The 25,808-nt window shown below is 37.5% G+C and overlaps 1 protein-coding gene across 1 annotated transcript in view; it reads left to right on the forward strand.

The window, feature by feature from the left end:
* Positions 1–618: 618 nt before the first annotated feature.
* The window catches only part of LOC140245577 (vesicle-fusing ATPase-like), a 41,896-nt gene continuing 16,706 nt past the window's right edge, over positions 619–25,808 (forward strand). The window contains exons 1-8 of the mRNA XM_072325141.1: positions 619–704; positions 2,746–2,845; positions 10,995–11,034; positions 16,856–16,934; positions 18,846–18,991; positions 20,072–20,121; positions 22,642–22,733; positions 25,026–25,098. Of these exons, the coding sequence (XP_072181242.1) occupies positions 619–704; positions 2,746–2,845; positions 10,995–11,034; positions 16,856–16,934; positions 18,846–18,991; positions 20,072–20,121; positions 22,642–22,733; positions 25,026–25,098 (666 nt within the window). The remainder of the gene's footprint in view (positions 705–2,745; positions 2,846–10,994; positions 11,035–16,855; positions 16,935–18,845; positions 18,992–20,071; positions 20,122–22,641; positions 22,734–25,025; positions 25,099–25,808) is intronic.

The following is a 25,808-nucleotide window of genomic DNA, read 5'->3' on the forward strand; positions in this document are numbered from 1 at the left end:
TGTTTACTACACTTGAGGCCAAATATCCAAATGCTTCTGTTTGAAGTTCACTCCCTTTCTTACTTGTAACGTAGCACAAATACCTTTCCATCCACATTTTCTGCAGTAAGATACCTCATAAAGGCATACTGTCTACATGTATCAAATTCCTGTAATGTGCAGCATTCAGGTGAGAGAGACGTACAAGTGTAGCCTACTGTACATAAGTTTGATGGAATACCATTTTGGAAATTACTGTATGAGATGGTGAGAATTGCTTATCAAATTGCAGTGTTGCATGATCCAGACCCCTTCCGATTGTAAATGGTAAACGTTGTGTTCATTTTTTAGTAGGCGTAGAATCCTATGTTTTTCAGATGTGTCTCTGCTCTGTTTATATTTTCAGGTTCAGGCACGGATCGGGCAGTTGATTAGTCATGTCTACGAGGGTGAGTTACCTTACCAAATTTTACACTGAATCTGAATGTGTGTGCATACTCTTTGCTTCAACTTCAACCATTGCTTTTGCCAAGATACCACATTTCAAGATGAAAAATTTGTGATCATTTTGATCCCGTCATAATGGAATCTTTCTTTTCTCTCTCTCTTTTTTCAATCTTTCAATGAACACGGTAGGAGATGAAGGCTGTCCGTTGCCCGACGGACAAGCTGTCCCTTACCAACAGGGCTGTGCTCTCGGACAAAGACCCCTTCTCCCGATATGAGTAAGTACAGGATGCTCAAATTTTTTTTTTCCTGTGGGTGGATGAAGATGAAAGAGAGAGAGAGGTGAAAACATAGTGGGCCAAATCCAGAAACAACACAGAGTAGGCCATTTTCTCTTCCCCCCCCCCCCCAAAAAAAAAAAGATGAGGATAGTGAAAATTGATTAAGTGTGACATGATGACAATGTATTATGCCAGTATGTCATTATTGAAAATATTTACTTCATATATTTTGTTGGAAGTGTTTTCCATCTGTATTGCAGTGTCTCTGTCCATATTGTATAATTTCTTTCCCATGGGGCATGGAACTGAGGGTAAAAATAAAGTTGAGTTGGATGTCCAAGTTGTCTGTCGGTCAACCATTTCCTTACAAGATCCGTATGAAAAAAAAAAAAATTACTTTTTAACGGTATTTTTTAGACCAGGTTCCTATAGGGAGGGGCATACGTGTAGTTACCCCATGCAAGCCAACATGAGTCATCTACAGGGTATCATTCAATGTGCTGACTTCCCAGCACTCCTCAGCCATAAAAAGTTATTGTTCAAAGACCTTTCTCTTTATTTATGTGGTATTGAGAGCTTTAGAATAGGGCTTGCAAATAAAAGTATGAAAAATCCATACCATCAACTGACCAGACAGAGATCTGGATTTCTATGACAGTCGGGGAAACATCGCTACAGATTCCTAGGTGTCATACATGTGATGATCTTGATAATCAACATAGCTCAGCTGCTTTTAACATCTCGGAAAACATGGAAGAGCCTATTGAAGGGGATTGTTGATTAAAATAAATTCATACTGTATGCTTAAAACAGACTTTTACATTTTGCAGGCGGTCACAGGATTTACATGTATATTTTACAGTTTATGTTATGTTTCAAAAATACATCTACAGATGGAAGTCAACAAGTTTTTGGCACTGTAGGCACCCTTTCAGGGAGTAAATGTATCAAGAACCATCCATTCTACATTCAGTGATTTTGTGTTGATGCTATTGTGTTGATGAGAACTAATTATCCTTATTTTGAAATGCATACATTGGCAAGTATCGAGTGCCAAATGAACGTGGACTAAATGAGATAATGGGGATGTGAACTTCCATAGTTAATCTGTTGAGAATTAGTTCTGAGTGTACTCGGGCAGGTGTCTTTGGGAAAGGTGTGTTACAGCCAAATCCGCTCTTCCTCAACGGGTTAAACTTGGTAATTTGAGTCAGTAGGGAAATTCTGTTCAAAGGTTACACAGCATTTATGGAATTTGAATAGATTTTGGCCAAGGTTTATGGTGCAATGAGGAATTCACTACATTGATACCAGCTAAGGTCGCGAACTTGTCAGTAATCGTAATTTAAGATCAAAGTCTGACCTAATTATTACGTACATGCCAATTTTAGAAACATCATATGGCACAGTTTTACCAGCTCATGTGTAGATTCTTCTATAAATGGGAAATTATTTCTTTCTCTCAGCTGTCAATCTTTATTAGCCAAGGATCAAAGGTTGTCAATATTTTCTAGCTGGACTCATCACAAAATAGGAAGAAATGCATTGTATGTGATGGAATGAAATTTTTTGTTGAAAAAAAAAAAAAAAAAAAAAAAAAACTTTATGTACAATGTAGAAGGGCCAGTCAAGTCCAAATAAGGTATTTGTACCAATACATAATATGGAAATGGAGATAATTTCATCGGGATCAAGGTGTTAGACTGACTTGTCAGATTTCTGTTTTTGTACATGTATTTTTGACTCTTATGTTCATAGTTTCCACTATATAATCTGGAAACATTTCTTATAATCATTTGAAAACTGCTCTATCTAATCTTGTAAATATTTTGATTTTGTATGAATGATTTGTTAATTTGATCAACAAAGACTTAAAGAAAAAAAAAAAGTCCAAATAAGGTGCCTGACCTGAAGGGTTATCTATGAAGAAGAATACAGTGTGCTTTAATATCCAACTTAACATTACACATTTGTATATGTATACGTAATGAACCAAAGATATTATTATTCTTATGTTGTTGTGTTTTTTCACAAACAGGTACATTGAAGTGTACACAGGTCCTGGACAGAGTTTTGTGTTCACAACATGCACCTTTAGTGACATCAAACCTGGTGAAATAGGATTTAGCCTGCCACAGGTAAGGAACTTCGCCAGTTTGGGAAATTGTGTTAGCTTTGAATGCCAATCAAACTGTTTGTTTGAATTTGTGTGACACGTTGTGCTGATTTTTGATGATGCCCAAATGTTAGGTAGAACACAGTATTCAACATACATGCAGAATGCAGGAAAGTTATGTACTGAAAATAATATTCATACAGTGTATTTTACTTTGTGTGTGACAGCCCATATACCATATTATGTCATGCACTGCTTCCATGCAAAGTATGGTCCTGTATTTGATGACATAAATGGTATCCCGGTACCAAATGAAAAATCAGCCATTTTGTTGAATTATTTATTTTTTTAAAAAGCTTGTACCCTGGGTGCCAAAAAGTGGAAATTATTTTGGTGCTGGAGCTAGCGGCGCTAGCCACTGCACTGCAGTGCACTTAAGCACGTGCTGTTGCTAGCACAGCATGCCATGCATGCATCGTATAACATGCAGTGGCATGGGAATGACTACATTATGTACACGCACACACAGTGCATGCATTTCTCTGCAGCTGTCCTCGAGTGGACGTGAGGTGGCGCTACACAACGCGGTAATCCGGGGTACTACGGTACCCTGGGGTAACGCGTGATGCATCATTTTGTAAGATAAAACAAACAAGGCCAGCAGCACTTTATTGTTGTACAGTAAGGATGAATTTAATTCCTCAGTGCAGCATGCATTAAATTTTTATATGTCAGAAGTTTCTCATGTTTTGAAGATGTTTGCATACAAAAGAAGTTCAGAAGATCTCTGAATACACAAGGAGTATACATTTGTAAAGACATGTAGATCTGGAATTCAAAAAGAGTACATAAAGTCATGCAGGCTTGTGAATGTTGTTATTCATTGTGGGAAAAAAGTATGTTGTGGCTTTTATTGCTATGTAAGGGTTTGAGAATACAAATGAATTATTTTGCAAACCTTTATCTGTGAATGAAATGTGCAAATTTTTAATGGTAATCTCATTGAGGTGGCATGTCTTTATTGACAGTGTCTGTACATTCCTTTAAAATTTGCCATCTTCCATAGATGAGTTGCTCAAAATCTATGTACGCTGTCACACTGTCTAATAGCAGCAAAACCCCAACCCAGAATAGTAGAGGTTCAGCCCAAATGCTTTTATTGTGAGCACAGACATTGCAAAACTAGATGAGAAAGCTGATCAAGAAAGGGAGAGAGAGAAAATAAAAAGGGAGATTTTTTAGAGAGGAAGAGATGAAAGCAAAAAAAGAAAGAAGGAAAGAAAGTATAAAAGAAGAAATATCAGTCTATAAGATCAAAATTGTGTATGTTAGAAAGCTTGGATGATGTATAGTTCATAAGTTGCCTGCGGCTAGCGAAATTTACCACACAGCAAAAAGCACTCATATCGATTTTGTTTTTGCCAGGGTGTATATCAGTGTTAAAGACATGTGGTAGCTGGGAGAGTCTGCATTTTAATGACTTGGTTTCTAGCCAGTGATATTTTAAAAATCAGTGTTGTTCGTTCTGTCGTGTGCCCCTTCCCTCCCTCTTCTTTTTCTTTTTTTTTTTTCGCAATGCAGTGTACATGTATGTAGTTCTGTCTACTATTGAAATAAGTGATTATTGGCACATTTTTTCATCTTAAGAAGCCTAGGTGGCTTCACTGTATACACAGAAACAAAAAGATATATCAACAGCCAGCACAGAATGACCATGTTGAAGCATGAATTGTAGTAGACAGGAAGCTGTAGACGTGGAATACCAATTGCATGTTTGAATTCTTTCAAAACGTTTTGCAAGCAATAAGCCTCATTATATATGCATAATGCATTGATAGAACTATGAAGAAATATGAACAAAGAGATTACACATTTGCATCACTGATGGGTGGAACAAGTGCAGTGTGAATGTATATATAAAAAATAGCTTAGAAATTTAGACAAAGAAGACCTCTATGCAACAGTATCAAAATTTGGTGTGAAGCTGAACTTCAAATCTACTATTTCAATAGAATTCATTCAGTTTACAATAATGTACACAACAAAGCAATGACTACAGGATGCACATTATACCATGCTTGCTAAGCTGACCAGATTTTGAAGCACACCTTCTCAAAGAAGTAGAATTCATGATTTCATCGATCTCATGAGATTTGCAGATGTACCAGTGGTAACTTTAAAAACTAGTGTTCAGTTCTAAATCTGTTTGAATCCTTTCATCTCAATTGTCATGTTATAATTGTCAGTACTTTGTCTGTATAAAACTATTTACATGTAATTGTGTACATTACATTTGAATCTCTGTAATTGTATTTTTCTTTGTTAGAATGATATAAATGAAGTGAAATGGAATTAAATTTGCTACCAGATACCGTATTTTTCACTTTGGTAGTATTTAGAGATGCAAATTAGCAGTAGCAGTGTTGATAGCAGTAGTTTGTACATTGTAGCTGTAGAAGATGTAGCAGTTATGATAATGGTTGTTAGTTGTAGTTCTAAGTAAATCTATCTTTCATGATTAAATGTAAATTCAAGATCAATGTATGAAGTATCATCAAACCATGATTACCATCATTGCCACAAAGATTCATTACCACAGAAACGACATTAGAAGTTTCAGTGAGAATTCTGTGTTCAATGTGACTATTTGGATTTGAGGAGATTTGTGTCATTATGGGGATGTGTAGTGTTCATTTTCAAAGGGTCTTTTTGCAAACATTGGACAAAGAGTCTGCATATTTAAGACTATTCCCAATGCAGATCTGAACAACTGAGACAAGCACACTAGATTTTTACATGAATATCATGTCAAAAGAAGAAAAAAAAAATCAGTGTGTACAAGCCCTCCACATTTCATGCAGAGATGGAATCTGCTGTTTACTTTGTCGATGTGTCTTCCCTTATTCTGTTTCTTTGCTCCTTGTTCTTTTTTTTTTTCCTCATTCTCTCTCAATCTTTCTAGTGGAACGATTTCCTACTCTCAGGTTTCTTGATGCATTAGCTGAAATCTGCTGTTTGTTTGCTGTGTATTCCCGTATCATTCTTTTTGCCTTGTCCCATATTCTTTCTTTTTTCTCTTTTCCTTTCTGAGTTAGCCCTTCTCTCTCTCTCTCTCTCCCTCTCTTTCCACTGTATTATCTTTCACCATTTCTCAAAACCTTTATTATACCCTTTCCTTTTTACTTGTAACCTTTTTTTCTCTTTCCTTTCTGACTTTATTAGTCATCTTTTTTTTTTTCTCTCTTTCTGTCTCCCCTGTCTCTCCCATCTCTTTTTATCTTTCTATCTTTGTCACTGTTTATTCTCTTTCCTTATGCTCTCATCATACTTACATCTTATTCTCTATTCCTTTCTGATTCAGTCCTCTTCTCTCTTTCTCTCCCCCCCCCTCCATCTTTTTTCCACCTTTCTATCTCTCCCCCCCCCCCACCCCCACCCGTATGTGGTTACATGGCTTTGTAGTAATTTTCATCGAGCGAAGTCAGCGCTTCCCGAGATGGAGTAACTCATGCGTCGCAAGGGTTCGCTTGCGTGGATGAAATTATAATTTTACTGACTTCATCCAGCTTGGCATTTCTAGCCCTTTGAGCACCAAATCCCTGTGGGCAAGCGTAATAACACAATCAGCATGCAAACCATGATATCAACCACCATAATAAACCATCAGATATATTTTTCTGTCTCAGAGACTGCAATTGAAACCTTATGTTTTTGATTTGGTACTGTATTACAACTGATGAGAATTTCATGAATTTGAAGTGGTGCTGTGTGTACGTTTTCATTGCAATTTATCCATTGTTAAAGTTTTAGTAAACTGTTCTCATTTCACTCGAAATAGTGTTGGTTTTCTTTTTCTTTTTCTTTATTTTTTTGGGGGGGTGAATTTGATATTAATGAGAAGATGTTCATCTCTGTAGTCACAAGTCACAGTCACTCGATGGGCTATAAATTCACATATTTGTACTGATTTTGGACGGGATGTTTATGACAGGAGGAGGAATGTAAAGGTTATCATAGCAATAAAGTGTAGCAGACATGCTGAATATCATTGAGTGCATGTTCGTGTAAGTTGCAATAAATACTTATTAGACCATGATGTCAAGAAGTGAATACTTTATTCCAGGTTGAGCCAAATTACCAAGTGACCAACAGAGAAAATTATTCTGCAAAAGGTAAAAAGTATATCATACCGTCACGGTGAAATTGATTTACATAGACCTGGCAAACTATTCTTTTGAAGTGACTGTGAAGAGTATATGACATGACTTTTATTGCTGCATAGTTTATTCCTCCATCTTGGAATAATTTGTTTGGGACTGGGGTTCTATTTTTTTCTTTCATTTTATTAGTAACTCCACATGACACATGCATCCACAACTTAATATTCCAAGTTTGATCCTCCCCGTTCTATTTGCTTCTGAAATATTGGAATTTTCATCATCAATCATTTAAAATGAACATCAAAATTTTGACTGTGTCTGTTTGCAAACAGTTGTAGTGAATACCAAGTACATACAGTACGTGGCTAGTATAATGAATCCACATAGAGTGAGTCAGCTGGTCAAGATGGGTGACTGTCATTAAGCTATGAAGTAATTTTAAAGCATCTCTGTAGGCCGCCAGCTGTTATCTCAATATCAAGGATGAGTTTTTTGCTAAAGAGTTAATTATGTAGACATGTTCTTCTGCGCGTCACACACACGCTGCATGCATCCAGCTTTACAATCTGGCTGTGTGCTTCTTATATGTGGAAGAGAGTGGACATTTCTAACGAGCGATCACAAAATGTTTCAGAATTGTATTTGATTCTGCTCTTTCTCAATAAACCCATGATTCGTTAGAAGCAACATAAATTTATTTATTTTGTGAATGTAAAGTTGCTCTGTAGAAGTGATCCGTAAAGAGAAATCCTCCAAATGCTGCAGCTCTATCAAATGATGTTGAAATATCAAAATCCTTGCAGTAGAAAGTGAGGATCAATTGACATGCATATCATGTACAGTCTGTAGCACATGATAACGTACACATTGCACCAAACAATGATAGATTTCTTTATCAAAGCACTCTGTAGTCTTAAGTAAAGTTGAATGCTATTATTATTATTTTTTTTTGGGGGGGGGGGGAGCAAGGGAGGTGTTTTGTTTTAATTCTCTATTGTTGTACACTACGTTGTATGCAGGGCCCGAGGTACCAATTTTAGAGATGCACCTGCCTTTTTGTCAGCTTGGCAGAAAAATAAACTCACTTCCTAAACAATTTTTTCTTCCCTCTGCCTGTTTCTTGTGCCTTCATATTTGCAATTAATCTTTAATAATAATAATAAGGTTTTATTTAACCAGGGTAGCCTCTTCAGTGTTGCCACTGCTCTACCAGAGGGCCCTGCCATTATTATTACCCCAGCGTTGCCAGGTCCCCATCTATACACCTGGGTCGAGAGGGACAATTGTGGGTAAAACAACTTGCCCAAGGACGTAAGCACTGGGCGGGAATCGAACCCGGGTCCTCCGATCGGGAGTCGGGAGTCATATCCACTATGCCACAGCGCCCCCACATTTCATTCCTTCCTTTCATTCCTTCTTTTCTCCACCTACACTGAGTAACTTTACCCTCCTCTCTTCTTTAGTATCATCTTATACTTGATTTCAGTTGGTCTTTGATAACATTGTTATTTCTAGATGTCCTGCTCAGTGTGGAGCTACTTTTACATTGAATCACATTCTGTGTTTTAATAGTCAATGAAGACAGAAATTTCTTGCCTCACTTTGTCACTGCCATCATCATTAGAGATCACCATTCTGAATTATGCATGGCATTTACGTACCATACTGTATGCTTTACTTACTAGTTCCCTAATGAATGTTATAGCCTTTAGAATTAAGTTATAATAAGCCTTGTTTTCAATCAAACTCATGTGTACACACAAATGAATGAAAACTGTTATACAGCGATTGACTATTGACTAGTGGTGGTGTGAATTTCCATGATTTCAGAGAATTACACGTTTTTTCCTGACCTTTAACCTCAGAAACACAGTGTACACAAATTTGACAGTATCACAGGCCTGCAGCTTCTTCCGCGTGCAATGTTAGTGGCAATTTGTGAAAATTTCATGCTGCAGAAAAGGCTACTGGCTCCAATTAGCGAAAATTTTATGCCGCGAAGATATCATGTTTTACAGAGTGTACATACTAACACTTCCCCTTCATTGACCTCAGACAGAGACTTTGCCAAATTTGTATGTGAGGCAGTCATGTGCTGATCTTAATTATAGTCAAGTCTGCTTTATCTGATGAAGATATGAAGATAGTGTAGGAACAGGATATTACCTGCAACCTATTTGTACTCTATTTGATGTCACTAGTAAAGCATGATATAAGTGGAATTGATAAGGGTGTGCGACAAAGAGATCATGTTGATTTTTTGCTTGTGTAGAGAGCAGTATCTCCTTACTGATATACTGGCAGGATTTTTGTGTAGTTATGTGACTGACTCATAAAATCCTTTTTTTTTTAAACTTCCTGTTCAATTGAATAGTATAGGTTGCTGGGCATATCTGTTGTACACAGCCATAGAGAGCTCTGTATATTGCTTCTTTGTATAGTAGTCTTATTCCAATTCCCAGAACACCATTGATACCATTGTTTTTCCCAAACCAGCTTTTGTACATGGTAGCTGTGAGCATACATGCAACTGATCTGCCCCAAGGTGAATTTTGTCAAGATTTTGAATTATTTCATCTAGCATTTCTTCCAAATCTCATAGAGACTTTTTTATTTCTTTGTTTACATGTATATATCCAAGCAATGTATGTAGTTTGGAAGGTATGAGTCAATGACATGACATGTGGTATTCTACACGAGATTAAAAAAAAAAGTCTAGCAGTCTTGAAATCGAGCTAGATTGCCTGGAGCCCTGGGGAGGCACCATGTCTTGAATGCATCCAGATTGATCAATATCTCCTCCAACAGTAAATGTAAACAGAGGCCAACCTTTTATTCTCGCATCCTAAGTAATGGAATTTTGACTTCTAGCCTTCTGTTCTGGTTGTGCAGCAGTGTCTAATGTGGAGTACTGTAATACTACACCCCTATGAATATTTTGGTGCTGTAAAAAGGGCAGGAGTCTGACAGTATGCTACTCATTGTACTGTGAATGATCAGCCCTCATGATATATTTTCGCTGTATGGCATGAAAATGCACAGTTTGTTTTGTTTTGCTTTGTTGACAGGTACATAGTGTAATAAAAGGCCTTGGTACTTTTCACTGTGTCTCTTACAAATTACACTCTCTTTTACAAAAATGAAAAATCGCTCTGAAAACGAAGTGATGTTAAAAGAGATTGATTGTGATTGGATCTGAAGCCAGAGAGAGTCTAGTATTTACTTGTACCGAGTTGGTACAGCTGTATTTCAAAAGACTTGAATTCTGTTTTATAATCATGTGCGATTTTAGATGTAAATTCTGCATGCATCAGAACCTACAGTGTGTTACGTGAATGTCATCAAATAAAAAATACAACGTAGCGATGGAGTTACCAATCATTTCTATAATTATAAGATTTTTACCATGTGTTGAACTGTTAACGTTCATTGTATCATTGTGACTATACTCTCCAGCAATACTGAAAAATGCAATGTTTGAGCTTTTTTCAGTTTACAGAAGATTGATTGACTAAGAAGACAATAGCTGTGATGTTAATCATCTGTAAAAGCGTATGAAAAGTTAACAAAATATAAACAAAGATGAAAACATAGAAGGGAGTTGTATCAAGAATGTGCCGCGACATTGTATCAAATTCCGATATGACAGACCAAGGTTTGTTTTAAAGACTTTAACGTGCTTTATGCTGTTCTGTTTTTTTCCTCTGCAGACATAATTTTGTTTATCATTTTATTTTAAAACTTTTAAATTGAGTATACTAATTACAAAATAGGTTAGGCTTAGGATAACATGTGAGTTCGTAATCATGGTGACAGTAAATGACACGCCTGAATCATACTGCATATTTACTGTATACGCCAATAAATTAAATATCTTGTGAGCATTCATATGCTTGAATGGGGACTTGTAAGACAACTTCACTTATAATGCTTTTGATTGGTAATTGCATATTTGATATTGAGCAATGTTTTATGATTTTTTGGTACCTTTCTGCTTTTTTTCCTTTTCAGAGGAAGTGGGCAAGACTCTCAATCGACCAAATAGTTCATGGTAAGTCCCGTTTATCACTTCATATGATTTTTAAGCAGAATATCCCCTTTTCCAAATCATGTGTTTCTAGGGTACTGTGATTTAAAAACAAAAAAGTCACTCATGTGTTGTGGATTTAGTGTCAATTTTGCCTATTTCTTTATTCAGCTGTTTGTTTCCTCTTCATTCCTCATTTCATTCATGAAAACAGCTATTCTTCTATATAAAGATGACAGCATCCAGCCATGCCCATTTAGTGGATAATCATTCACAGAGCACTTGTCAGACTCATAAATGGGCTTCATTTTTACAACAACAACAACAACAAAATAAACTAGATGTAGTGTTGATGTCATGAAGGAATGCTGTCAATTCGTAACACAAAGTTCTCTCTGTACACTACATTCATGAAAATATTCAACTAAAAGAAAACATTCAAACTCTCATTCAAAATCATTGTAAGGTGATCAAACATTAAATCATACAATTACATTGTACATATCAGATACTTAAATCAGCTTCCTGATGTCTGAAGGCCCTATCCAAACACAAAATTTCACCCATAAAACTGTCATCAGTGGTCATCAAAATACCCGGAACCATTTCCATTGCATGATGGGATTACATGCTTCCCAATGTTCTATTAACCTGTTTCTATTAACCCATTGAGGATGGGCTGATTTTGCTACAACACGCATTTCCCATGAAAGACACTTGCCTATAGTATACTCTGGCTCGTCCTCAATGGGTTAAACAAGTACTCATATCTACACCTGTCAGTATTCCCGGTACATGTACTGTATTGACTTGTTTGGTACATATCTCAACAGCTGCATCACAGTAAAACATATAATATACGAACATACAGAACCCAAATTCAAAGCGTACATTTCCATATTTTTATATAAAAGAAGGAATGGCAGGAGTGTGTAGGTATAGCACTTTTTTTTCCTTTTCGGACATGAGAATTATGATGCCTCCCGGATATTGGAAAGATCTTGTTGCCCCTTGAGGTGCATGTTACACAAGTACATTGTATCCCACAGTCTCTCACTGATTGCTATGCGGCACATGTCTGATTTGATGTGTATGAATGTTGACAGTCCTGTTTAATGCAGGCCAGCTGAGTGCACATGACCAATAGCATGTACAGGGTTGTACATGTAGGTAATATCAATATTGGATAGATCCTAGGGTCCTCAGTGCACCGCTAGTGATGATCAATATTGCCCTGGTACATGTAATACCGGTACTTGTGATTTATGTACACTATGGGTCATGCATAATGTATTACATGTATGTGTGTATGTGTTTGAGCGTGTGTGTGTGTGTGTGTGTGTGTGTGTGTATGTGTATTTGTGTATGTTTGAGTAGATACCGTAAACTGGCATGCATTACAAAGAAGGGGTGTGTACTCCAGTACACTGTACATTAACATGTTTATCAAGTACAGTGGCTAATACATTGTCCTTTTATATACACTACGTGTACCTGAACCTACAGTATTGTATAATGCAGACTTGCAGGCTGTGATAATTTGCCATTATACAGTACCATGCACATTAATATGTAGCTGGGTCACATTTTGATATTTTCCTAGTTTTCATATCCTTTAATAGCATAGCTTGGACGTAAAGGTGTATCAACTCTGTAAACACAAAGGTGTCTGTTAATAGGAAGACATGGTGAATATAAATAATGTTGAAATGCATTGCAAGATTGCTTCCCAGATAGTTGGCTGGAAACCAGAAGGGCTTTATTTGCATATTTTTTTTTTTTTTTTTTTGGGGGGGGGGTATTTATTGGTATTATCATGTTGTAGAGCTAAATCTCTTCTACAATATGGTGTCAATTTTGAATTGTTTTCATTCTCAGTGAAATGTTTGAATTAAAACCATGAGGGTTCTATTTTACCTTGTATTTGGAACAATGCTTTAAATATGAATCTACCCATGTGCTTTTAATTAGATGCAGAATTCTTCATTTCATGAAAATTGATTGTTTTGTTTTTATTTATGCTCAAACCTTAGAATGCGATGTAGCACCCCCATGGTTCTCAATTAGCAAAATATGAACTGACATTTCATATACAGGGTTACAATAATTGTGCCAGTAGTGCAGGGTGCCAAATTGATTTAAAATGACCTTGATGCATACTACCAGAACATGTAGGTGAAGCAGGATTCTATCCATCCTCTCTGGACTACTGAACTACTCATGGATGTCATTGCAGATTTAAAGAGTATTGTCTATAAATGGGAGACATGAATTTTAGGGTTATTTGCCATGATAAGTCTGGTATAAAGTGGAAAATTGATGCAATGTTGAAAGAGAAGCCATTTGACACAGCTCTGTACAGTCTGTAACAAACTTGCCACTGAGATGTCATATGAAGATTGAAGTTTATACAAGCTTCGACACTGTCTAATTCAGATTGCTACACATTGCATTTTAAAAGAGATTTGACCTGAAGTGATTTATAAGTGATGTTAAGGTAAAAACCTGCATTGTCTAAGAGCAACAGGGGCTCAAGTAAAAGATTCTTCTTTTTTTTATATGATGAATTTATCTCATCAACACAGTCAATTTGAACAAATTATTTATGAAAAAATAAACTCCAAAGCACGGCAACGCGGTGTCTTGGACTCAGTGGGTTTCAACAGGGGTCGCACTTAACTTTTTTTTTTTTTAACTAGCCAGGCGGATTACTTAGAATCAATTTTGACACGGAAACAATATTTTGGCTAGCCAGACGGACTAGTAACTTCATAATTTTATGATTTTTAGCTAGTCCGACGTGATTTTGGGTGGCCAATGGCCAACGGACCATCGCCAATTTCGAACCTTGTTTCAAGCGTGCTTGTTACAAAGTGCAATCATAAAGTTTCATTTCACTTTAAAAAAGTGTTCTTGCAAGAGGAATTGGCATGTTTTCAATTGAAAAGCAACAGGGACTCAGTGCCTCACCATTATAGAGTTGGTGGATTTTTAGTTAAATGCCTTACGGCCTCTGAAATGACAAGTTATGTCAGTGAATGCCCTTTCACGGCACAGTCCATGGGTTTGATTGGGAGACTGACCTCTGTATTGCAGTGCCTGGGGCTCTCAAATGTAGTGAGTACCCACAGGATGAGAGTGCCACAAGAGAGATGAGAAAGGAAGACAGGGAGAAGAATGAGATTAGAAAACCATGTGGTGGTCGGGGATGCGTTCACACTTGTGCTGAATTAATCATCTGCCACCAATGAAGGGGAATTAATCTTAATACATTCAAAGGGCATTTTTAAGAATCAGTATACATGCCAGTCAGCTTTCCTTTTTTGCTCACTTAAAAGAGCAGTTATGCTAGGATCTAATATCTATTGGACAGGTGACCTAAATATGTATCTCACACGAGCCCTAAAATGAAGTGTGTAGATGCCAGGGGCAGGCAGGCAGGTGGGGAGTATGGCACTCTGTATGTTTCCTTCACAAAAGTGTCCAGAAGGCAGTGTTCACATCTAAACTCTGCCCATGTGAGAGTTGCCAACACGTGCACGGGTCGTTCATGTCGAGATCAGAATAAATATTTTTGAGAATTAATATGTTCTTGTCACATGCCTTGTTTCATTCGCAGTGGTAGCGCAATACTCATTGTACATTTGTAACTCGCAAAAATAAAGAGCTCATGAAATACATAGTGTTACAGTAATTGTATAGTGAGAGAGTTTAGTGCTTGTCGACTCAAGAGGGAGGGGAAAAAAAGAGTGCATTAGAATTTCGTATTAAAGGATCTGTTCACATCTAAAGTAGATCATACAAACTTGCTGTGAAGACTACCCACCCTCATGCACTGTCCTGTCATATTTCCATTGAAATATGTCGTGACAAAACTTGTTCCACTTGAAGTGGTCTTTAGTACATTAATTACAATATCTGTTTACAAAACACAAATTTTCCTACACAATGTACACAGTTGGACAGTTGCATAGATTGCCAAATATTGAGAGAGAGAATTATTATAGTAAAATAGATTCTGTGTTCAGTGGTACTCCGGTACTTTGTTCTAAAGTGAGAGACAACACTAATTCCATGATGCAGAATTCTAGAATCAATTTGGTGACCAACGATTGCTCAATGGAAAAATAGAAATTGGAACAACTCTCCACTTGCTCTCTCTCTCTTTCTCCCTCTCTTTCTCAAACTCACACACACACGCGTCTATGGTGGAAACCGAGGACCTGTTTTACCCATAAGAATTTTACCACATAACCGAGAACCTTTGTGTCAGTAGGACTCCTGTCAACCGAGGACTCATTCGTATGTTGTACAATATACCGTCCAACCGAGGACTTATTACAATAATGCTAATCGAGGACCTACAAACATGTACCCCTACATGCAAAAGCATGCAAAAGCAGACCGTTTGGAATGGTCTGCGTACCAAGGACACACACACACACATACACACACACACACACTCTCTCTTTTTGTCTGCATGTTGAATTTATGTCTTTCACAGAAGACAAAAACGTATTTAAATGTACAGTTGTAGACGCTTTCAAACTATATGATGTATTATGACCCAAAGGTCACAAATCCGAAGATGGTTGGAAGTATGCTGTCAAACATTGTAGTTTTCCTGCAAGTTATCAGCTTTCCGGATTCATTGTGATGTCATCATCATAATTATGTTAATGATGTTTAAATACCCACTGTACACTGGAGTGCTGTATAGCATCACAGTTTTACTCTGTCCAAGATGGGAATAACAAGACAGAGGGTCTATCTTTTTTTCTTTTTTTTTTAAGCCATAAAGAGGTGCAGATGCATATGCGATAATAACCCCACTGTTGTCAGTGCTGATGCATTTTAATTTGGGCCCAGCTCGCCAATGAGAAACCCCCTGACTGCTTCCGCAGAGGCATGGCAGGGGGTGGTGTAAATTGTGCATAATTGGGTTTAGGGGGCATATATTAGTGTGGCGCGAAGTCAAATTAGTGCGAGCACCAGCTCACCCTAGCCTGCGAACCTGGCAGGCATCGGGGAGGCAATCGATGACTTTCAGAAGCAATCAAGAAATATTTGAAAAAACATCTTGTGGTGTAAGTTTGTATTGATGCCAGAAGACATTCAATCACTGAATTATCGTATCCAGGCATTTTGGATGAAATCATAAAGAAGGAAAAGAAGTGGGAAATTACTTGCAGAGGGTCATTATCATAATGCTGAATCAGGAAATACTCGAGACTGCATCTGCAAGGACTGTGCTCAGAATTTTCCATTTATGATGATCATGTTCGAACATATATTGCCTATTATCACCATCAGTGCAATATGCATTCATATTGCCATTCATACTGCTCAAATTAATGCATACTTGATATCTGCCACGTTGGTATATGTTCGGCACAGGGCTAATAGCTGCTGCCATATTCTGACAAATTTTCATGAAGCAAAAAATTATTTCCCCATTTACAATACTATGCAATATGTCACTAATTTTTATCAAATTCCATCGAAGTATTTTAATGGCCCATTCAATTTGTCTGCCAAAAAAGAAAAAAAGAAATGAGTGGGTTGGTTTGTCAGTGGGTAACAATTAATATGATGTGGTATGTATGCTGACACACTTAATATTGAACTTCATTAAAAAAAGAAAAAGGAGTGATATAAGCATCTTCACTACATCTGTTTTGATATGCCTGGTGTGCATGCATCGTCCATAAACAATCATACTTTGTTGTTGCAGTGTTGGATGTACAGTATGAAGTTGAATGTTCAAGGCATGGGTATGGTCATAATTATTCTTATCATATTTCTGTGTAGTTATGTTTATTTTGTGTTTGTTTGTTTGTTTCAGTGAGCCCATACAGGTTTGATGCGAGCTGCCAGTTCCTAAGCACCATAACGCTGGAAGTTGATTTCCTACAGAAGAAGAAGTAAGGAGAACCATTATCATTAATCATTATGGAGTGATTAAAGTCTACTCATGTCGCTTGTCATTTCCTTTAAGCCAAAAATGGTTTCGATCAGCAGAATTTAAACCCTCAGCTCTCAGAAAGAGGAGACTGTACGACAAATTCATGATGATAAATGTAGTGAGGGAGGGATAGATATATTGTAACCTGCTTCTTTCCCAACAGTTAGAAACAAATCAGATGGGTGAAGAAAAAAAATCATGCAAAATGTATGTATAACACAGATTTAGGGATAATATAGTATGATTCTGGGTTCTTAAGTTTTTTTATACCCCCGCCAAACGAAGTTTGAAGGGGGTATATAGGAATCAGCGGACGGTCGGGCGGTCGGTCGGGCGGTCGGTTGGGCGGTCGGTCCGTTGCAAATCTTGCGTCGCGAACTACTTCCTCAGTTTTCAACCGATTCCCATAAAACTTGGCACAGATGTGTGCCTTGGGTTGTAGATGTGCAAGATATATTTTTTGACAGTACCTAAAAGTACGTTGCCATGGTAACGGCATATTATGGGCAAAAATGGGTACAAATCTTGCGTCGCGAACTCCTCCCACAGTTTTTGATCAATTTTTATGAAATTAGGTACAGATGTTCATCTGAATATGTTAATGTGCAAGACACATATTTCCGCAGTGGCAAAAAGTGCGTTGCCATGGTAACGGCATGTTATTGGTAAAATATAGGGCAAAATGCTTCATGGCAAAACTGCTTCATCAGTGTTCTTCCAATTCTCATGGAATTCATATTGAATGTTTGTCTTAGGATATAGGTCAGCATGACACATTTCTTGACAGTGACAAAAAGTATGTTGCCATGATAACAGCTCACATATTATGAGCCAAAATGATGGAAAATTTTGTGTTGCAAACTACTTCCTCAGTTTTTGCCCAATTTCCATGAAACTTGGTACAGATGTGTGCCTTTGGTTGTAGATGTGCAAGACGCATTTTTCGACAGTACCCGAAAGTACGTTGCCATGGTAACGGCATATTAATGGCAGAAGATCAAGGAAAGATCTTGCGGATTTAGCTACTTCCTCAGTTTTTTGACCAAAGCTTATGAAATGTTGTTTGGCGGGGGTATAACCAGTCGCTGTAGCGACATTTCTAGTTTAAATATAGCGTTATAGCACGATGTAAAGATGAGGCAAATAGATGTGTAATTGTGGCATAGGATATAAGCTCTCTCTCTCTCTCTCTCTCTCTTTTGCAGTGATAGAAGAATGTGCAGGACACCATTTAAACTGGAGAAGATGACAAAAATTTAGTTTTGTTTGAAATTTTTGATTTTAGATAGAAACTGAAATTTATGTGTTCCTTTGAAAGAAAACCTAAAATCATCCTCTTATGTCTGGAGATATCTTGTCAGCTGTGTTTCAGAAATATTTAAGCAGTTGTGTTTGCAGGCCTTTGTCATATAAGTCATACATGTGTCATGGATGACCATCCAGTTTTCAATTCTCTTATTTAAAAAAAAAAAATGCTGAAAGCAACATTTTTCAGAATACTTCAGTTCATGTAGCTGTGTACGTCATTCCGCGCCAACAGGTAGTATCAAAACTACTGTATACTGTATACGCCGAATATTCTGCGAGGTTTTTATTTTCGCGAATTTCGCGAGTCAGGTGCTATTTGCGAAATTAAAGACACGCGAAATATTGACTCTGATCCCGATGTGAATGTTACATACGCGTGTACACTTCTCCGTTCAGTACAGGACTCCGCGATCGCAAATTAAACACTCGCAAAATCTTCAGGAATTCCCTATTCGCGAAAATTTAGACTCGCGAAATATGTGGCGTATACAGTAGTTGATACTCCTCCCAAATGCTGTCACTGCCAGAACCAAGTGTTTCCCTTTTCTCCATCTCCCAACAGTGTCACCACAGAGGCTTTCGACTCCGACAAGATGGTGCTGGACTTCCTGGCAGCGTTTGACCGCATTGCTTTCACCGTGGAGCAGCAACTCGTGTGCAGCTTCTACAACAAGAAACTCATGGGTCTCGTCGTCAAGGGGATAACTGGTGAGGAGTTTTAACCCTTTAGTGTGCTTTGAGTGTTAATTGATCAGAAAACCCCCATAGTATTGTATGCACTGACCTATTTCTCGGTCACAGGAAAGGTTAAAGGGATAGTATAGTTTTGGTAACGACGGTGATTCAGGTTTTATCTTTTTTGCTAGATAATGAGAAACCACTTATATGAAATATTATAGAGCATGCAATTCAAGAGGAATTAAAAGTTAATTCGATGAAGATCGGTTTTGAAATGGCTGTGATATTCTAGTACAAACCCAAACAAAGCAGTGCTAATCAAAGATGGGACCCATCTTTGCTTTTGTTTTGTTTTTTGGATATCTCATGGCTATCTCAACCATTTCAAAACTGATTTCCATCTGATAAACTTTTAATTCCTCTGAGAATTGTATGCTCTTTAGTATTTCATATGAATGGTTTCTCATTATCTGGCACAAAAAAAAAAAGGAAAAAAAAGATAAAACCTGAATCCCCATCTCAAGCAAAACTACACTATCTCATTAACAGTCATCACATTTTTTTTTTTTTGCATGTACCACCAGTTTGTGTTGTAAAAGGAGCATAAGTGCACTCATTTCACCTCCCCCTCTTTCTCTCTCTCTCTCTCTCCCTGTGCTTGCTTTCACAAGTTGCACAGTACTATTAGAATCTGTGTAATATCAAGGATGTAGTACATCACATGGCAATAAACAAATGAATAGATTAATAAACAAATTAAAGCAACTATTTGTTGCATGTCATGTGTGTAAATTTGATTGATTTCATGAGACCCTCTGCATGCTCTTGCATCATCAGGGGGGAATCAGTATGGACCTTTATTCTCACGGTTACCAAGATTTAATGTACAATGTTTTAATTTTGACCTGAAGCTGTGAAAGATATGAGCTGCCTAGTGATTTGGTTGATATGTACTTGTATTTAGATTTTCAATATATTTCCATCCTAAAATGCAGAGTGTTATTAAAGTTTTCCTCTAAGGGTTTGCTGCCACTTCACCCTTAATTTTGGGTCCACCACCACAGCTTAAGAGTCCAAACTTTAATGTGTCTTTGTTATTTTGTGTTTCAGTTGCCGATGCTGCCATTTTGAAGGGAGGGAAGGCAGCTAAGCCAGCTAAGGTAGAGTCATGTGAATCTCATATTTCATTGTAATTACATAACACTTGAAATTAACTGCTGTGGAGTCCTGAAAGATACATTATGCTGTGATGCTATTTTGCTGACCTCTATTTTAAAAACTTTAACTTGCTCCTGTACATAGGAATTTCAATATTTACACAGGGTCCTTTTCATCGTGATTACAAAATTACTTGCCCTACAAGTAAAACTTTTTTTAGCCTCTAGCCAATTACAAATTGCTCTTTCAAGTTCTTACAACACTAGTATGTTGACACACTAACTGCAGAAATTGATCTGATAGTATTTGCTGCAAAATTTAGTTTGCCATTTGTGCTGTTAACAAATTATCCTCTACTGACATTGGTAGGAAGAAGAATCACAATATTCAGAGCTTTGGGAGAAACCAACAATAACTGCATATCATCCTCTGAAATCAATTTTGGAAAAAAAAAAGAACAAACACTTACATTTACGTAAGGGACTGCAGGCTTATAGCATTTGGTCTTCTTAAAAAGGTGAGACAGCGCAGGAAAATTCCATCTCAAATTTCATTCTCAATCTAGGCAGACAGGAGATCGAGTGTTGTTTTCTTGATGCAATTTCAGCAAATTTTGAATTGAAATAAGACATGTATAAACATACTGAATCAAAAGAATGCTCTCATAGTCTTATCTAGAGACGGAAGGAACAGTATGCAAAAGGGCATTCATTTTGAGCATATCTGGAAATAGATTGAAATGAAATGGACATTTTCACCCATTATTCGTGTGACGTGAGGCTAGTGCAAGAATAAAGGGGCACAAATTCTTTGCTTGTTATGTGTAATATTTAATTTCTTTGATTCTGCTGAATCAAAAATACACCTAAATTTATTCTTCCTGGCTGAGCCCGAAAATTTCTGCAGTTATTTAATTATTCAATTATTAAATTATTGACATTATAATGTCAATAATAAGGAGGAACAAATGAAAACAGCAGCAAAAGAAAAAGAAAAAAAAAGAACAAGTAGATTGAGGAGATAGAGCACATCCATTTAAAACCAATGGCATCAAATAGTAAGTATTAAAGCTGTTGACGTAAGGAAATCTGCTATGCACAGTATGTCTTTCCCGACTTCATCTTTGTCATTCTCTGTGACAGTTTTTATGCCTCCGCCACGAAGTGGTGCCGGAGGCATTATGTTTTCGGGTTGTCAGTCCGTCCGTCCTTCTGTCCGTCCGTCCGTCCGTCCTTCCGTCCGTCCGTAATGAATTTTGTGGACATGGTAACTATCGAAACCTGTTGAGGTATCCTAATGAAACTTGGCATGTATGTGTATTAGGGGGTGAAGTTGTGCCTAGCAACTTTTGGGTGCACATGCTCAAGGTCAAAGGTCAAAAGGTCAAGGTCAAATACATAAAATTTCACTATTTCCACCATATCTATTGAATGCCTGAAGATATTTTCTTGAAACTTAGTGTATACATGTTAGTGTATACATGTTAGTGTATACATGTTTTACCTAATTAAGATTCTCTGGTGAAAGTTTGGGTGATGAGGTCAAAGTTCAAAGGTCAAAAGGTCAGGGTCAAATACATAAAATTTCACTATTTCCACTATATCTATTGAATGCCTGAAGAGATTTTCTTGAAACTTAGTGTATACATGTATTACCCAATTAAGATTCTCTGGTGACAGTTTGGGTCATGAGGTCAAAGGTCAAAAGGTCAAGTAAAAATATTAAAACTTCTTTTTTTTTTCTCTGTACCTTGGAAAATTGTTCAAGGTATCTTCATGGAACATAGTATATATACATGTACTGACTGGAAGTGATTATCTAGAGAATGTAGGGTTCATGGGGTCAAAGGTCAGGGGTCAAAGGTCAAGTGCAAGACTTCAAAATGTTACTATTACCCTCATATTTATGCAATGCCAGCAGGGTTATTTTTTTACACTTGGTGTATGCGTGTGTAACCTAATAGAAATTCTCTGGAAAGTTTTTTTTTCTCTCTCTTTTTGCCTCAAAGGTCAAAAGGTCAAAGATCAAGTGAAAGTGCTGAACTAACTTTTTCCTCCATATCTGGGAAGTGGCTCAAGTTACCTTGAAACTTAGTACATATTATGCATGTTCTACCTGAAAGTAATTATCTTATGAATTTTTAGGGTCAAGGGCCAGATGAAAATGGTAACAATTTACTATTCAATTCAGAAATTGCACTTTTTCTCCACACCTGTACCTTGAAAATTACTCAATGCCTAAATGTATGAATGGGTCAAAGTCAAGTTAAAGTCCTTAAATCCCTGGATACATGCTCTCCTATTCATCCAATTAAACCTAGGTCAAGGAAGGTGAACATTCAACACATTTGTGACAAACTTGTCATTTCAATATTTTGCCAATTTTGTGAAAATGTAATCACACATTGTCCACATGTACTATCTAGACCTATTGGGAAAATCATGCATTATGGCGGAGGCATACCAGTCGCCAAAGCGACATTTCTAGTTTTTTTATATATTCTGATTGAAATCCTTGCTCAGGATGTGAGGTGTGGTGTGCTGATGCAGAACACTCAGGTCATTTTTGAGAAGGCGGAAGAATCTCCTCTCAACCTCATCGGCAAAGCAAAAGGGTGAGTCGGGTGTGAAGAAGTTTTCACAGTGAAACTGTATGGCAGGGCTGCATACTAACCTACAGTAAAACAAGGAATGTTAGCGTGCATTTTAATTTCACGAATTTCGCGAGCGGCACCATTTGCGAAATTAAAATACATGCAACAGTTCTTGCCTACACAATATGCATTGGATGCCAGTGGTAAGTCGCGAAAATTTTATGCTGCAAGAAAGGCCGTCGGCTCCAATTCGTGAAATTTTCATGCCACGAATGTATCGTGTGTTACAGTTTTTTTCTACTGGTCCGACCTGACTTTCAGACTAGTAGGTAATCAGTTTTTCCATTTTTTACTGGTTCATTCCTAAGAAAGTTACTGGTAATGTTTACTGGTCAGGGACCGTCAGACCAGTGCCAGTGTGCAGCGTTGTATATGGAGATAGTGAAATATATATCTGTCCTCTCCAACAGAGTACTGTATATGTCATCTGGCAAGTCTAAAGTTTTCACGAATCGGGACTTCCCGACAGTTTCGTGAGTGCTTAATTTTGCAATTGTGGAGTACAGTGTTTTCCATGCACCTTGCTCATATGTGTCGGGATCAGGGTTGATGTTTTTGCATGTTCTTAAATTGCGTAAAGTGCACATTGCGTGAAATTGGCGAAACTTAAACCCTGCGAAATATATGGTGTATACAGTAATTCGTCAAACCACTTGTAAGTTGTGAGATGATTTGAACAAGTGGAAAACTAGCAAATAGCAATAATAGCATCAATGCTTACATGCACACATCTGCTTCTCACTAGATTTGTTTAGTCGCAATGCAGACCAGCTGTGTATCCCTATGTCTGTTAGAGTCTCCCTGAAAACAATTAACTTTGTTGTCATGCCCTAAAAATAAAAAGATGAGGTAAAAATTAAAAAAAAGAAACACTTCAATGGATTTGTGCATTACAGTACTCTCCGCATAATCGGGTAAGCTTGGGCAGAGCGTTTCTTACCCGATTAGGCGGAGTACCTGATTAACAGAAGAACATGTCTCATTCACAATTTGTACACACACAATGTGTATTCACATGCATTGTACACTGCACCAAACACCTACACTGTATGCTTAACATGCGTGCTTGCATGGCACATTAGGTACCTATACATACCTCACACTTGCTCAGTCACGAGCAATGATTTAAAACTCTTTATATGGACAAATGTGTCTTCAGAGAACTTTGTCTTTTGACTATACACTCCTCGCTAACACGCAGTTGTTTTCCAAAATGAACATGTCTCTTTGCGTGCTCTAGTCACGTAGAACGTTGGGTTACTTTTCGAGAAGTGACTGGGGAAAAGAAAAATTATGGAGCTGGTGCATGGCCTGATTTTCATTGCAAACTTTTCGTATTGTGAATGTTGTTGTGGAGCAAGGGAGGAGCGCAAGTGTGTTCAACTCCTGTCTACGTCTGTCTATGCAATTGTGAGTGCCAGCTACGTACATGTGTAATGTTCGTTTTCGTGTGGCAAGTCGGTACGTGCACATGATTGTGTTTTCATGTTTAATCACTCCCCAAAATGATCGGTCTTCTTTGATTAAGCAGAGAATGCGATCAGCTGTGAAAAATTTGACATGCATGACTTACTTAAGTGTTATATCTGCAATAAAATGTGGGTAGAAATTAGATTAGAAGAAAATTATTTACCCATTTATGTGGAGAGGCAACCCGATTATCAGGTAATTTTAATGTGCATTGGAAGACACTCTGACATTACTACCCAATTAAATGGAGTACCCGTTTAAGCGATACCCGATTACACAGAGAGTACTTTATTATTATTTTTTTGTAGGTGTAGCAAATTAAGTATCTCCCTGTTTTGGAACCTGCCTGATTGTAATGTGGGATCGTTGGCAGCCCATGCACAGTGCAATGACAGTAGAATCATAAAGGCACTAATATGTTTCTCTCGGACAGAGATTAAAGATTGCTTGCCAAACAGAATTGAGAACATAAAAAAAAAGAGAATAAAAAAGAAAACAACAAATCTAATGTGTAATAAAGACATCAAGGTGTTGTATATGTGATTGTGGTTTTTGTTACCCTAGTATAAAAATTTGGCCGTTATGATGGTAGTGTGTAATTTCTTTATACGAACATAAGATTTGCACTACACAGTGACAGTGCCATAACCTCACACAGGGGTACAGTGTGGTGCATTACCCCTCACATAAAGAGTGATTCTCAGTGTGACCAAACAATAATGACGGTTTCAGTTTGACCAAAGATGATGACGGTTATTTCTCGTACCCCTTATTTTCACTCAGGCATAGTGCAAGGCAATCCATCATCAACCCTGACTGGGATTTCAGGAGGATGGGCATTGGTGGCCTGGACAAGGTAAGAAATGACCATTGAATCAGGCTTGTGTATCTACCTACATACCGACTTTGGGCCTCGGCACACCTGGCACAGTAACGGCAACAGTCCGGGTTTTGCTTTGATGCGCCAAAAGGAACCCGTGTCTGGTTCCCTTAAAACAAGAAATCAATGATTCGGTACAAAATCAACCAAAATTTTATTCTTGTGTCAAAATCAGGAGCAACACAAGAACAGTTGAAGATACATTTTGCAACAAAATTATTGGCTGGAAGTGATATCGTAACAGAACCAGACATGGTTCCTTCTGGCGCACCATAGCAAAAACTGGACCTTTACCGTTACCATGCTCGTGAGACTGACTGATTGACTAACTGATGGACTGACTGACTACCCAACTGATTGACTTAATAAATTACAGTACCAAGTGTATATGGCATATTTGTAGCAAGTCTAATTTTTCACGAATTGGTACTTCCGCACAATTCATGAGTGGTAAAATTTGTGTTCGTGGAGTGCAGTAATGAACGGAAAAATGTATGCATGCAAGTCACATTTATATCGGGATCAGAGTCAATATTTACTGCATGTTTTCAAATTCACAAATAGCTGGAGACTTGCAAAATTCACAAAATACTGTATACACTGTTATTTTCGCGTACGGATATTTTCGTGAATGACGAGGTCATAGACATTTTCGCGAGATGTTGTTTTCGCGAATTGACGCCGAC

The sequence above is a fragment of the Diadema setosum genome, chromosome 22 (assembly GCF_964275005.1).
Source record: "Diadema setosum chromosome 22, eeDiaSeto1, whole genome shotgun sequence".
NCBI lineage: Eukaryota > Metazoa > Echinodermata > Echinoidea > Diadematoida > Diadematidae > Diadema > Diadema setosum.